The 15,789-nt window shown below is 41.3% G+C and overlaps 1 protein-coding gene across 1 annotated transcript; it reads right to left on the reverse strand.

Moving 5' to 3' along the window:
* Positions 1 to 216: 216 nt before the first annotated feature.
* On the reverse strand, positions 217 to 2,707 carry LOC134956623 (putative uncharacterized protein DDB_G0268364). The gene is made up of 2 exons (XM_063938680.1): positions 2,500 to 2,707; positions 217 to 1,895 (listed from the first exon to the last, which is right to left on the reverse strand). The coding sequence occupies exons 1-2, from the start codon at positions 2,693 to 2,695 to the stop codon at positions 1,138 to 1,140; spliced, it is 954 nt and encodes a 317-aa protein (XP_063794750.1). The 5' UTR covers positions 2,696 to 2,707; the 3' UTR covers positions 217 to 1,137.
* Between the last annotated feature and the right edge of the window lie 13,082 nt (positions 2,708 to 15,789).

Below are 15,789 nucleotides of genomic sequence, written 5' to 3' on the forward strand. Positions count from 1 at the left end.
ACAGACATATGTAAAAAGGTTCACAGGTGGAGCTAATTATGTCACTTGTGATTCTGTGAGTAGACCTGCAAAACATGCACTGTGTGGGTTCCTGATGGCCGAGTTTGCGAACCTGTGTTCCCAAAAAACTCTCCTCAACATATAATATGTTTGCCTTGAGGAATACATGTGTCCCTATGTGTGATGCAACATCATATTTAAGACTCACAAACTTACTGTAATCAGGACTAATTTATTTCCTAATGTTTGATGCTGTAAACTTGATGATGTGTAAGTAAATACACAGTTTTCCACACATATACATTATTATAAACAGATTTTTTTTTTTGTAAAAGTACATATTTGTTTGTTTCAGCATCATGTGTAAAAACATGCTTCATAATTTTTAGCACACACAAACCTGTCCCAACAATACTGACATTCATTTGGACAATGTTTTCCAAACAAAACAAAGGCAACATATTACAAGCTTTTTACGCCACTCAATTGTGTTAATCTTGTAATGTTGTATAGATAAGATAGCTAAGATATGTATCACTAACATTGTAATTTGGATTGTCTGCAGGCAAAGAGAATGATTGGAATCTAGAAAGAGTAATGATTAGAAAAAAATCAAGTAGTCAGTTTACTTCCTGCTAAAGACATTCTGCCTGGCTGGCAATTATTGTATCTGCAGGCAAAGAGATTGATTGGAATCTAGAAAGAGTAATGATTAGAAAAAAATCAAGTGGTCAGTTTACTTCCTGCTAAAGACATTCTGCCTGGCTGGCAATTATTGTATCTGCAGGCAAAGAGATTGATTGGAATCTAGAAAGAGTAATGATTAGAAAAAAATCAAGTGGTCAGTTTACTTCCTGCTAAAGACATTCTGCCTGGCTGGCAATTATTGTATCTGCAGGCAAAGAGATTGATTGGAATCCAGAAAGAGTAATGATTATAAAAAAATCAAGTGGTCAGTTTACTTCCTAACATGTATGTGTGGCTCCATCAACATTTTTCAAATGTGCGTAGTATTTTTAACAATTAATTTGGTGCACTTATAATTAATGATGTTTAAAAAAGGGGCAAGGAGCTAAGTGTGATATTTTGTAAAGCATCAAAAACACTTGCTAACTTTACTTATCACAAATGTCTAACTTAACTTTTTTTTGTAACTTTTTTTGGTGGCTGATTGTCCTGCCCTTTGCCTTTAGCACTGTCATGTTGGCGTGCTCTGGTGGACCGTCTTGGTGGTGATGAGACTGGCGTGATATTTGGAGTAGTCGTACCAGAACTGCTGGTTGTTTGCTGTTGGTGCATGCATCTGAGTGTTTCATTCAGGTTAGTGAGGGTGGCATTGAGTTCACGTGTAGCAGCATTTTGATTGTCTACTATTCTGAATAAGCTTTCATTAATCTTTTGACTGTTTTGAAAAATGCTCATATAACTTTGCTGTTGTCTGTGCTGTTCTTCCATTAGTCTGTGCTGTTCTTCCATTAGTCTGTGCTGTTCTTCCATTATGCGCTGTAAGTTGCCCATGACCTGTGTAATGTCTGTACGCATGAGTTCCATGGTATTGCCTATTCTGGTTGTTTGCTCATTTTGTCGACTCAGATTTCTGGAGATTCTGCTGAGGTGAGATGGTAGGCTTGCAAACATTTGTGTCTGCTTACGCAGGCAATCTTCATTAGTGGCCTGCTGTCTAGCCCAAATAGTCCAAAACACCTGATCAGGGCCTTGTGTTCCTGGTGTCGTTGGGCTGTGTTGTGGTGGTGGTGTGCTTTGCTGTGGTGGTGTACTCACAGGTGCTGGGGGGCTCATTCCTTGCCTTAATGGCTGCATTTCTAAGATGTTTGTCTCCTCCATGTCACTGTGTTGGTGTTGTTGCGGAGGGATGCTGTTCCCAGGACTTGAAGCTGAAATGTTAAACATATCTCCGTTAGCTATCCATATGGTTGTGAAATGTAAAAAAACCCCACTACACATGGAACACATGTCATTCACTGTTGCTTTCAACTATTCTGCCTAGCAACATCATCACTCATAGCTTAAATACATACATATGCCTGCTTGTGGAAAATGTGTCTGGTTACTTAATTGTGAAAGCAAACACTTTAGTTTTATTGTAGCTCACACATACTCCAGCATAAAAGAAACATTGTAATACATAATGTGTTACCTTATAGCTTTGTTCAAACAAACATAGTAATGTTTTTGCAGGTATTTTGCAATGTTACCTTAAGCACACATGAGATTTTTGGAAAAACAAACTTACTTTTTACAAACAAACCAACATGCTTTTTTGTTGCAGCATCTTACACCCAATGTCATACTGTATGACTCAAGTGGACATACATATCTTTACTGGATGTGGACAAGGCCATTTAGTTTGGATTCCATTTCAGCTTTTACTTACTGCGGTAAGTATTTTTGTTTTGGATGTGTTTGGACTTAATGCGGTTATGACTGAATATGATTATGTTCTGACATTTTACACTTTTTTTCCAGTTTGATACTCACAATCAAGATGAGGGGAGTGTGGATGACGTCTTGGAGGTGTGTCCAAAATTTGGAGTGGGGGACAGAACATACGGACGATAATCTTCGTGGCGGGGTAGCCTGCTGTGTTTGTGGCGGGACATACGACCTTGCTTTCTTTTCGGCCACAGGTTTTTTGTGGTGATGTCTTACAGAAGTGCCACTTCTGCTGCTCCATACTTCTTTTGATGGACCTTTTAATGAAAGTGCAATTTTGTTATAACCATTCCTTTACAAGCATACCCTATACTACAATGGACACTTTACCTGCTTCCGCAGCGTCATCATCATCAGATGTGTTAGGATTTACTGGCCGACGAGTAGTACTGCTTTTTTCCGACACTGTATAAAATGAGATATATTCATAAATCATGCTATTGTGTATACATCCACCCATTATGCTTATAAACATTTATACCTTTAGAAATGCTTGGTTTTTATTAAAAAAAAACATAAGGACCAGAAATACCAAAAAAAAAAAAAATGCACTATGGCAACATCAAGACAGGCAAACATGTACAGGACACTGACATAGGCCACAAGTTAAAGGAATGGGGTTTTTTTGGAAAAAAAACCCACAAATTAATTTAGAATTGTTTTAAAAAATAATACAGATGCAATATCTAATTGGCTCTGTGATGTGGCACTCCAAATACACATTACCACTATATGACCACACAAAAAAGCCAGCAAATGTTAATATTTTTAAAAATGCAGTATGGTGTCACGGAAGAAATAGAAGCAAAAAAAAATTAATTTTAAAACTTATATAAAAAAAAAAAACCTTCTGTAAAGATGACATTACACATGTAAGTGGTTTACAAACCACTTTCCAGTACTCCAGCCTCTAACATGACAACGACTTACTTTAAATAAAAAAAACATGGATCACTTATATATAAAACATAGTCATATTTTTTTAAGAAAAAAACGCCCAAAAGGAAAACATTATTGCAGGACAAATCAGAGACACACCAAGTCCAAACTACACATGCTAAATATCTGTGTGAAAAACACATGACATACAATAAAGTAAGATGTTACATTGGCTTTTAGCAAACACATGACCCAAAACAATGTATTTGCAAACACACACTTGAAGATGGGAGTAATATGCAACGTCACATGACACAGATTACAAAATACAACTTTAAAAAAAAAAAACATGCTCACCATTCTTCCTTGGCCTATCTGAATCCCAGACATGGGTTGCAGAGACAACTTCAGGAGGTATTACACTCCGCATGGGCTCCTCATACTCCAGATATCTTGCAATATAGGGCTGCCCACCACCGGTTTGCCGAGCCGACTTGGCCTCCTTGGCCATTTTGGACTTGACACGTCGCTTTATGTCATAGTACCGTTTGCGGCAGGTGTCCTCCGTCTGCTTGACCACCCCCTCACTATTGACAGCAGCAACTACTTTCGCCCACAACACCGTCTTCCTCTGTGTTGGCACCTTGGCGGACTCAGGACCAAATAGCTGCCTCTGATACTTCATCAGCTCACGCACCAATGCCACATTTTCTGCAAAACTAAACTTAACATTCCGCCCAGTCTTAGTAGTGGTGCGTGGCTGCGGAGCACTCTGACTGTCACTGTCACTTGAGGCTGCTGCAGCAACATCACCCACCTCCTCCACCTCACTAACCTCACTAACACTCACCTCCTCCACCTGACCGACCTCCTCCCCCTCACTCACACTCTCCACCTCTGAGTCACACATAATTGTGTGTCTAAACAGTTAACACAGGGAAAAAAAAGACAAACAACACACTCCTCCACTACCACTACACAACTCACACACACACACACACACACACACACACACACACACACACACACACACACACACACACACACACAGGACTATAAAGAAAAATAACTTGGACTAAAAATGAGACAAAACCACAAAATACAAGACAACAAGAATGACAAGACGACTTTCAAACACAATACCACATTCAGAAATCGCTATCAACACTCCTCTTCAAACCACAAAATCACCTACCTCCACAGCACAACCTCCCTCCTCCTCACCACTAACTAAACCCACGAGGTGCGGACGGTTTGGGGCGTATTTATATGGTTGCGCACAGACACTCCTACCATCTGAAACACAACCAATCACGAACGGGGATGAAAATCGAAACTGAAAGTGAAAATGCGGCCGCGGGAAAAAAAAACCCTGCCGCGTTTAACTTAGTGAAAAAACCAGCAAATCCAAGAAAAACACGTACGCAAACGACAATGACGGCCGTAAATGTGGGGGAAAAAAACGACTGGCATCGACATCGGAAAACACGAAAACAATAAACTCGAATGCTTAGTAACTTTGCGTATATGGATTCAAAAAGTTGCATGAAAATGCACCCGATACAAAACGAGTTTAAACACTACACAAACCGACTCAAACACGAATATTAGTAAATATTGCCCACAGAGTCTTCCTTTTTTCTTCTTTTTGATAAATGCATTTATAGTGAGTGTCAGGTCCAAGGCCGATATGGTTTCTGCCCTTGCGAGCAATTTGTCTTTTTTTTCTACATTTTTTAATGCATAACGTTGCGGTTTCCGACCATGGGGGCCTTGCGTTTTTTGTTCTTTGCATTCTCATGCAGGATGTCAGTTTGCAGCGGGTTGGTGGCTATACCTGCTGCCTTCAGTTTTCAGTGCTGTGGAGAGTGGGCCCTATTCCTTGTGGATAGGGGCAGCTGCTCTGGGTGCGGCTTTGGGTCTTCCAGCGGCAGCTATGCAGGAGCCTGGCCATTGGAATTCCAAGGTTTGCAAGTGTTATATATGTTGGTTAAGGTTTAGTTGTGCCTGTTGCACTAACCCAAAAACGTTGTTTACCCGTCAGTTTTTCAATGGCTAGCATTCATGAATTGAGGGTATGAAGTGAATTTTTAAATTTTCCTCAGAGGGGGCCGAATTACAATTGGCGCTCTAACGGTCCACGGGAGTTTTTTTGAGTTTTCTCCTTCACTTGGGTTTCTTTGTCTTTTCTGTTGTAGTAATGTCTAAGTTGCATTGTTGCTGACATTAGGGATTTTTCTTCTTTTCAGCTGCATTGGATATATCGGAACAGATTTGGCTAATTGGCCATTCTTACATTTTTTGGGCAGAGAGGCATCCCATAGCAAGACAGACGGCTGCCTTTTTTGGTGATAGGGTGGTCCAATGGTTAGGTGTGAGAGGTGTGCATTGGGTAGGTTTGCTTCATCTTCTTTTCCATCACGAATGAAGTTGGGGCCGGCCCAACTTGATCGTCATTCACCTCGGCAGGAATGACATGGGTCGAGTTAAGGGCATCGACCTCATCCTGAGTGTCAAGATGGATTTAGTGGCTTCTTGGCCCCAGGTGAGAGTGGTGTGGTTGGATACTGTACCCCGTTTCCACTGGCGGGGGGCTGTTCATTTTTCTGCAATTGAAAATGCTCGTAAGAAAGTGAATGCTGCAGTGTCTGTGTACGTGAGGGCCATGGGAGGTTTAGTGGTCAGACATCCCCTTCTGGTTCTTCGGAACTGCCAGTTTTATAGGGAGAACGGTGTCCACCTTTCCCCAGCAGGAATTAGTGTGTTTTTGGAGAGCAATCTTTAATTTTAGGATTTCTGTTTTTTGTTGTTTGGATGGCGAGTTCGGTTTAGGTAAACCTTGTTGTGGTGGAAAGTCGCTACCAGCCAGCGGTCAAGAGCATGCATAAGTGGTCATTGTGGGGCACCCCCTTTTGGTAAGATGGCGAGTGTGTCCTCCCCCTATGGGTGGACAACGGACATTCCCATGCGGTTTCATCCATTGCTCTGCTAGAGTAAAGGGTGGTGAGTCCCGCACAATGCGGGTTATGCGTTAGGAGGCGGTGGTGAGTCCCCTCATAGGTTATTTGGTATTGTTATAGTTGACTAGTGCTGGTGAATTGGTAGCGCCTTTCTTTGCCATCCTCCATTACATAGGTAAAATTAGGTCATCAAACAATAAATGCCTGTTGACCTTTTAAATCTAGCAGTGTGTGTCCGTGTCGTTATTTCTTAGTAATAAGCTGGCTTAAATATATATGTTATGTGTGTCACAATAAAGTTATGGGTGCCTTATAGATGCAACCGGGAGTTTTAGGGATTTAATTAGGGACAACTGAGGAAGCAATTTGTAACAGTCCATGTTCGGTGAATGGGAGCAGCACATTCCCCTATTCCCCCCCCACGTTCCCTGAATGGGTGCAGCACATTCCCCTCCATGTTCCCTGAATGGGTGCAGCACATTCTCCTCCACGTTCCCTGAATCATGGGTGCAGCACAGTTCCCTCCATGTTCCCTGAATGGGTGCAGCACATTCCTCTCCACATTCCCTAAATGTTCACAGCACATTCCCCTCCATGTTCCCTGAATGGTCGCAGAACATTCCCCTCCACGTTCCCTGAATGGGTGCAGCACATTCCCCTCCATGCTGCCTGAATGGTTGCAGCACATTCCCCTCCACGTTCCCTGAATGGTCGTAGGGGGTCATTCCGAGTTGTTCGCTCGATGTTATTTTTTTCTCGCAACGGAGCGATTAGTCGCTAATGCGCATGCGCAATGTCCGCAATGCGACTGCGCCAAGTAAATTTGCTATGCAGTTAGGAATTTTACTCACGGCATTACGAGGTTTTTTCTTCGTTCTGGTGATCGTAATGTGATTGACAGGAAGTGGGTGTTTCTGGGCGGAAACTGGCCGTTTTATGGGAGTGTGTGAAAAAACGCTACCGTTTCTGGGAAAAACGCGGGAGTGGCTGGAGAAACGGAGGAGTGTCTGGGCGAACGCTGGGTGTGTTTGTGATGTCAAACCAGGAACGACAAGCACTGAACTGATCGCACTGGAAGAGTAAGTCTCGAGCTACTCAGAAACTGCACAGAGAAGTCTTTTCGCAATATTGCGAATCTTTCGGTCGCAATTTTGATAAGCTAAGATTCACTCCCAGTAGGCGGCGGCTTAGCGTGTGCAAAGCTGCTAAAAGCAGCTTGCGAGCGAACAACTCAGAATGACCCCCATAGAACATTCCCCTCCACGTTCCCTGAATGGGTGCAGCATATTACCCTCCACGTTCCCTGAATGGTCGCAGAGCATTCCCCCCATGTTCCCTGAATGGTCGCAGCATATTCCCCTCCATGTTCCCTGAATGGTCGCAGCACATTCCCCTCCACGTTCCCTGAATAGGTGCAGCACATTCCCCTCCACGTTCCCTGAATGGTCACAGCACATTCCCCTCCACGTTCCCTGAATGGTCGCAGAACATTCCCCCCCACGTTCCCTGAATGGTCGCAGCATATTCCCCTCCATGTTCCCTGAATGTTCGCAGCACATTCCCCTCCACGTTCCCTGAATGGGTGCAGCACATTCCCCTCCACGTTCCCTGAATGGCCGCAGCACATTCCCCTCCATGTTCCCTGAATGGTCGCAGCACATTCCCCTCCACATTCCCTGAATGGTCGCAGCCCATTCCCCTCAACGTTCCCTGAATGGGTGCAGCACATTCCCCTTCACGTTCCCTGAATGGCCGCAGCACATTCCCCTCCATGTTCCCTGAATGGTCGCAGCACATCCCCCTCCATGTTTCCTGAATGTTCGCAGCACAGTCCCCTACACATTCCCTGAATGGGTGCAGAACATTCCCCTCCACGTTCCCTGAATGGGTACAGCACATTCCCCTCCATGTTGCCTGAATGGCCGCAGCACATTCCCCTCCACGTTCCCTGAATGGTCGCAGAACATTCCCCCCATGTTCCCTGAATGGGTGCAGCACATTCCCCTCCATGTTCCCTGAATGGCCGCAGCACATTCCCCTCCACGTTCCCTGAATGGGTGCAGCACATTCCCCTCCACGTTCCCTGAAGGGGTACAGCACATTCTCCTCCACGTTCCCTGAATCATGGGTGCAGCACATTTCCCTCCATGTTCCCTGAATGGGTGTAGTACATTCCCCTCCACATTCCCTGAATGTTTGCAGCACATTCCCCTCCACGTTCCCGAATGTTCGCAACACATTCCCCTCCATGTTCCCTGAATGGGTGCAGCACATTCCTCTCCACATTCCCTGAATGTTCGCAGCACATTCCCCTCCACGTTCCCTGAATGGTCGCAGAACATCCCCCCCCCCCCCCATGTTCCCTGAATGGTCGCAGCATATTCCCCTCCACGTTCCCTGAATGGTCGCAGCACATTCCCCTCCACGTTCCCTGAATGGGTGCAGCACATTCCCCTCCACGTTCCCTGAATGGTCGCAGCACATTCCTCTCCACGTTCCCTGAATGGGTGCAGCACATTCCCCTCCACGTTCCCTGAATGGTCGCAGAACATTCCCCCCCACGTTCCCTGAATGGTCGCAGCATATTCCCCTCCATGTTCCCTGAATGGTCGCAGCCCACTCCCCTCCACGTTCCCTGAATGGGTGCAGCACATTCCCCTCCACGTTCCCTGAATGGTCGCAGAACATTCCCCCCCACGTTCCCTGAATGGTCGCAGCATATTCCCCTCCATGTTCCCTGAATGGTCGCAGCCCACTCCCCTCAACGTTCCCTGAATGGCCACAGCACATTACCCTCCAAGTTCCCTGAATGGGTGCAGCACATTCCCATCCACGTTCCCTGAATGGCCGCCGCACATTCCCCTCCACGTTCCCTGAATGGTCGCAGCCCATTCCCCTCCACATTCCCTGAATGGTCGCAGCCCATTCCCCTCAACGTTCCCTGAATGGGTGCAGCACATTCCCCTCCACGTTCCCTGAATGGTCGCAGCACATTCCCCTCCACGTTCCCTGAATGGCCGCAGCACATTCCCCTCCATGTTCCCTGAATGGTCGCAGCACATTCCCCTCCATGTTCCCTGAATGTTCGCAGCACAGTCCCCTACACATTCCCTGAATGGGTACAGCACACTCCCCTACATGTTCCCTGAATGGGTGCAGCACATTCCCCTCCACGTTCCCTGAATGGGTGCAGCACATTCCCATCCACATTCCCTGAATGGGTGCAGCACATTCCCATCCACATTCCCTGAATGGGTGTAGCACATTCCCCTCCATGTTCCCTGAATGGGTGCAGCACATTCCCCTCCACGTTCCCTGAATGGGTGCAGTACATTCCCCTCCATGTTCCCTGAATGGGTGTAGCACATTCCCCTCCACGTTCCCTGAATGGGTGTAGCACATTCCCCTCCACATTCCCTGAATGGGTGCAGTACTGTTGCCTTATAGGTAATTGTCTGCACTTAGTCTAATATTAGGGCAATAGATGTTGTCTGAATCAAAATATAATTCATTATAAATAGGCGATGTTACCATAGTGGACAGTATAGTGGATATATATAGTAAGGAATAGATATGAAATAAGTTTGAATGTATGAGGTAATGTTTAGCTGATTTAAGAAATTAGGTTTGTGTATGTGTTTATATAGATATACTGTATATTTGTGTTTTACTGCAAGATGGTAAAAAATAGTGTAGGGAACAGGTTTATTCTGCTCTAGTCATAAATAAGGCCAGAGAGGTTACAGTAAGATCAAGAGTCATTGTAGAGAAAAGGTATTAGGCCATAAATGATAATAGGTATGTGACAGAGCTCTGTTGGTCATTGGAATTCACAGGTGTGCTTACAGTAGATCAGAATCTACTGGTTTGTCTATTGTCCAGTGAAGGTTAAAAGCTAGGGAGCATAAATTAACTACTATGAAAAGAGATCACATCCATTGATAAAACATTGTGTAACCGACCCCAGGAAAACTTGTCAATACAACAGAACTTTGGATGAAAAGACATTCCAGATTTTACAATACTATACTTGCTTAAGGCAGTGTGGACACCACACTTTTATGACACCATGTCTCCGTGAACAGGACACGACAGCCCAGTTCAATGTTTGTTTTATTACACCTTGGAATCTGACAAACCTATAATTACCTATTCCATTGGAAACTATGAGAATATGATAGTTTGAATTGGTAAAATATGAGATAAAAGGACCAGACTTGTAGTTAGGAGTTAGAAGGAAGAGGGAGAGGGAGAAGAAGAAGGAGAAGGAAGGAAGTCAGTCAGGAGGAGAAGTCATGGAGAACATGCAGAAGGAATGATTCTTGGGATGGCAATCTTTAACTTGCAAGTATAAATATGATAATAATTGAAACTGTTTGTGAAACTTATGTCATGTTGTTTTATGTTATGTAACGAAGGAAACATAGCATAGCTTAATATAATTATAATTAGTATATATATATCACTACTGTGTATATCTTATTCTGTACGATTTGATCTGCCTGTAAATAAAGAATCATATAAAAAGAGCGGTAATATTCAAGCTTGAACTCTCTTTAAGGAATCTTAACTTCATAATTTCATGTCATATGTATATATAAGGACTGCATATATTTATCAGCCAATTAATTTGTTAGCCTGACATAATATATTTGCAGATATATATGATAACGCATATTAATTTAAATATATCCATATATTAATAACCATATATGTTATATTAAATATTAATATTCATAAATATGATTCCATAAATCAATATTGGCGACCACGAATTGGACTTGTTATTACTGAATCTGATTATCTGATTTATAATATTTATGAGGAGTAGCAAATGCTATAAGCTGGCTACCAAATCTGCAGAATCACGGTGGGGATGTATCTATGAAAATTTATTACCATTGTGTAATGTCAATTTTGTATTCTGTATAACCTAGGATAAATGTGTTAGTGCAATATACGTTATTTTAACTAACATAATATCTATTAGGAAGCAGCACCAATGGCTATAAGCCTGCTGGCAAAGTACAAGATCACAGTGGAATAGGTTACAAATGAGAATAAAGAATTTAAAGGCCTAGAATAGAAAATGTGCACAGTGGAAATGAGTATTTCCAAATAAATGTATAAATGTACCAGGTATTAGAGTTTAACCTTAAGACACCGGTCAATCTTAAGGAGAGGATACCTTCAGTACTAAAAACAAAGAATATATAAATTTAGCATTGTAATGTTAAATATGCAAAAAGTTGCAGCAGCATTAGGAAAAATGCGCAGAACTGCGGCTTTAGAAGCCAAACAGAAATGTAAAGAAGGATCAGGTTCACATCTTCGTAAGGCGTGCCTGACCATTAATGCAAAAATGCATTCATTATTTAAGTCCCTTAAACAGAAAAATAAACAGAAAAAGTTTGGGGCAGAAGCAAAAAGCCTGGCAGATTGTAAGCAAACTGTCATGACCTCTCAGGAGGAGATAAAAGGCAGTACAAGGGAGAATATTGTAGATGTAGGTGAGACTCAGGACAGCATTGTCCATGTGCAGCACACAGAGTCTGCTATGGTCACACAGACCACCAGCAGAACAGCCTCTTTGGTAAATGAAGAAAGTAGCAATGTGCAGGATGTGTCTATCATCAGACAGCACATTAATGTAAAGGAGGTAGCAGCAATAGGAGATGTCCCCTATACTGTTTCTACTAAAGGGGAAGATTATTGTAACTCAGATTATGAGTATTCTGCTGAATACACTCTCAGAGTTCCCAATGTAAATGAAGAATTTGTTATGCCCTTAGGCAAAGGTGAATTGTCAGCAGATTTAAACACTGATAGCAGCAGTACAGTGCACACAGGGGTGGAGAAGTTCCCCATGGTGAAAACTCCCATGGCAACCAGAGTTGCAAACCTTGAAATGTATTCACCTGGAAACATGTTTAAAGGGAAAATCCATGAAATTAATTCAGGAATGCATGTTTACAAACAAAGTTCCCAAACTTTTGTAACCCCCACACAACACTCAGAGACATCTAGTGATGGTGCAAATGTTTGCATGCTCTCAGAGAGACCACATGCAGAGTGTCATTCTGCAAACCACACACCAATTAACAATGACACAAAGTATCACCAGGATGAGAATCTTTTTATGCCCTGGTGCCATAACCATTTTATTACAGGTGTGGAAAGACAGAAAGCCCTGGGACCTGCAATACATATTTGGCAAAGTCTAACAAGTTTCTCTCCCCACAAGAATATTTTTCAGGAAATACAAGATGCTTCAAGACCAAGAAGCCATGCCAAGCAGCAAACGCTATGGTTGGAGACAGTCTGGGACCAGGCTGCATCACAAGGGAGTATGGTCACAAGTGAATACGGTAGTATCATTCCTTTACTTGTTAGATCCAATGTAGCCATTGTTTGCTTTGATGTTCCAACAGCCACAGTTTCCAAATTAAACCTGCATCATATCTGCAGCGACAATTGTGCTGCCATTGACACACAAGGTAACAGGAAAGATTGGCACAGGCCAGAAACAATTGTTTGTTTGTTATTCAATCTTTAAAGACACATTTGTAAATTCTGTACCTGATAACATGCAGCAGATAGGACAGAATGCATAGCAAGCTATGTTAAATCACTGTATAAATATCTGTGATATTCATTGTATGTATTTTTGTTTGATTCATAGTAATCCTGGCAACCTGTATACAGAATGGTGCAAGACTCCAAAAAGACTCCAATTTACAAGGGAAAAGGTCTTCATTAACCCTTTCATCGCTGCTATCCAGCAAAATCTACATAGCATCCCTAAAGACTGATATATGGACAAATCCTCAAGGAGTTTTCCAGTTTCACAAGAAAGGGGAATGTTTTCATTAACCTTTTCATCACAAGTAATCATTACTTGTCTTTCAAACTACATGTACACCCCCACAACAGTGTACAGCACATCTCATCACTGTGATTATACAGAACTGTCTCATCCCTTCATATACCTTAATCACATATATGTAAACATTTGTCTGATATATATTTTATATCATTGTATTATATACCTTGTAAATATTTTATGTTTTTTTTATATATTACACAGTAGATACTACCTATGCTTCCTTCGTAAAAGCTTCAAAAGTAATTAAATATCTAACACAGGATGGTATACCGCGTTATAACAAATTGGGACAAGATTATTAAGTGGGATGAATAATTCTCTTAATAAAGACTGTAACAAGTCAAAGGGAATTATTTGTAGCGTAACAGGGTCAACTGTATATGCACATGGCTGCATATAAAATAATATTGGATGGAATTAGATATATTTAAAGCCATTCCTAAATGATATTTAATATCTGTTTGAAGCAAAATTATATTCATTTATTGTATTGATAGGATGTTACTATATACACATCAAAAGCATTTTAAATAATTATTAGTCAAAATATAGGTAGGATAGAAAACGCCTTTATATGGGTTAAACTGGTATAAGTTTATTTAAGATTGAGATGTATAAATAGGTTCAAGGTAGAATAAGGAGACTTAAGACTGCATGGTAATTTATTCAGTGAGGAAATACAGAACAGAGTAGGTGTACTACTCACAGCCATTTGTGGTACTATTGCCCGAAGACAATTAAGACCTACTATTAACAAGCAAAGAAAGAAAGAAAGACTGGTTCATATATGACTGTTCTATTCAAAATCACAACCTGTTTTGTGCAAAGCAATATGGACACTGGTCACAACTGCGGTATTGGATAAACGCAAAGGAAACAGAACTGCTAAATACTGTATAAAGACCATTACCGAGGGTCATCACAAGTACTGAGTTGCAAACTCAAGATCATAGTACGCAAAATACACAGCCCTCTGCGTCAAACAGCGAAATGGCAAGCAAAGGAGCAGCTGCTATGAAGAATTCTACTTCAACTGCCTCCATAATGCAGACGCAAGGCGTCTCCAATTGCAAGCAAACCACGCAGATGACAGTCTTATCCCAGTAAACTGCTACAGCCAAGAACAGCAAAAATGTCCAAATGTACTGATCCAGATACAGAAAAAAGGTCTACAATTGGGCTATGGTATTCCAAATGTCTGTAGAAATTAGTTTTCCTCATGAATACTGAATAAAAACCTCAGTCTTGGTCTGCTTTAGTTAAAAAGTAGAATAAGGTTAGGTAAGCTAAGAATTTTTAGAGATTTTTAAAATCACAATGGTTATTATTATTACACTTATGGTATATATTAGGGTTACAACAAAAGTTATGTTTTGAAGAAATATTTTGAAATGTATTTGGAAGCAATTACGCTAGTTTAATGTGTGGCCAATCAAAATAATTTCTCATGGCCACAAGGGGGCGACTGTTGCCTTATAGGTAATTGTCTGCACTTAGTCTAATATTAGGGCAATAGATGTTGTCTGAATCAAAATATAATTCATTATAAATAGGCGATGTTACCATAGTGGACAGTATAGTGGATATATATAGTAAGGAATAGATATGAAATAAGTTTGAATGTATGAGGTAATGTTTAGCTGATTTAAGAAATTAGGTTTGTGTATGTGTTTATATAGATATACTGTATATTTGTGTTTTACTGCAAGATGGTAAAAAATAGTGTAGGGAACAGGTTTATTCTGCTCTAGTCATAAATAAGGCCAGAGAGGTTACAGTAAGATCAAGAGTCATTGTAGAGAAAAGGTATTAGGCCATAAATGATAATAGGTATGTGACAGAGCTCTGTTGGTCATTGGAATTCACAGGTGTGCTTACAGTAGATCAGAATCTACTGGTTTGTCTATTGTCCAGTGAAGGTTAAAAGCTAGGGAGCATAAATTAACTACTATGAAAAGAGATCACATCCATTGATAAAACATTGTGTAACCGACCCCAGGAAAACTTGTCAATACAACAGAACTTTGGATGAAAAGACATTCCAGATTTTACAATACTATACTTGCTTAAGGCAGTGTGGACACCACACTTTTATGACACCATGTCTCCGTGAACAGGACACGACAGCCCAGTTCAATGTTTGTTTTATTACACCTTGGAATCTGACAAACCTATAATTACCTATTCCATTGGAAACTATGAGAATATGATAGTTTGAATTGGTAAAATATGAGATAAAAGGACCAGACTTGTAGTTAGGAGTTAGAAGGAAGAGGGAGAGGGAGAAGAAGAAGGAGAAGGAAGGAAGTCAGTCAGGAGGAGAAGTCATGGAGAACATGCAGAAGGAATGATTCTTGGGATGGCAATCTTTAACTTGCAAGTATAAATATGATAATAATTGAAACTGTTTGTGAAACTTATGTCATGTTGTTTTATGTTATGTAACGAAGGAAACATAGCATAGCTTAATATAATTATAATTAGTATATATATCACTACTGTGTATATCTTATTCTGTACGATTTGATCTGCCTGTAAATAAAGAATCATATAAAAAGAGCGGTAATATTCAAGCTTGAACTCTCTTTAAGGAATCTTAACTTCATAATT

This window comes from Pseudophryne corroboree, chromosome 9 (assembly GCF_028390025.1).
Source record: "Pseudophryne corroboree isolate aPseCor3 chromosome 9, aPseCor3.hap2, whole genome shotgun sequence".
In the NCBI taxonomy this organism is placed as follows: domain Eukaryota; kingdom Metazoa; phylum Chordata; class Amphibia; order Anura; family Myobatrachidae; genus Pseudophryne; species Pseudophryne corroboree.

Bases quoted from the DNA above. Each gene is read 5' to 3' on its own strand.
- LOC134956623 (XM_063938680.1), bottom strand. From the start codon at position 2,695: ATGGAGCAGCAGAAGTGGCACTTCTGTAAGACATCACCACAAAAAACC. The intron at 1,896-2,499 runs GTGAGTATCAAA...TTAACATTTCAG, and splicing joins ACACTCCCCTCATCTTGATT to CTTCAAGTCCTGGGAACAGC.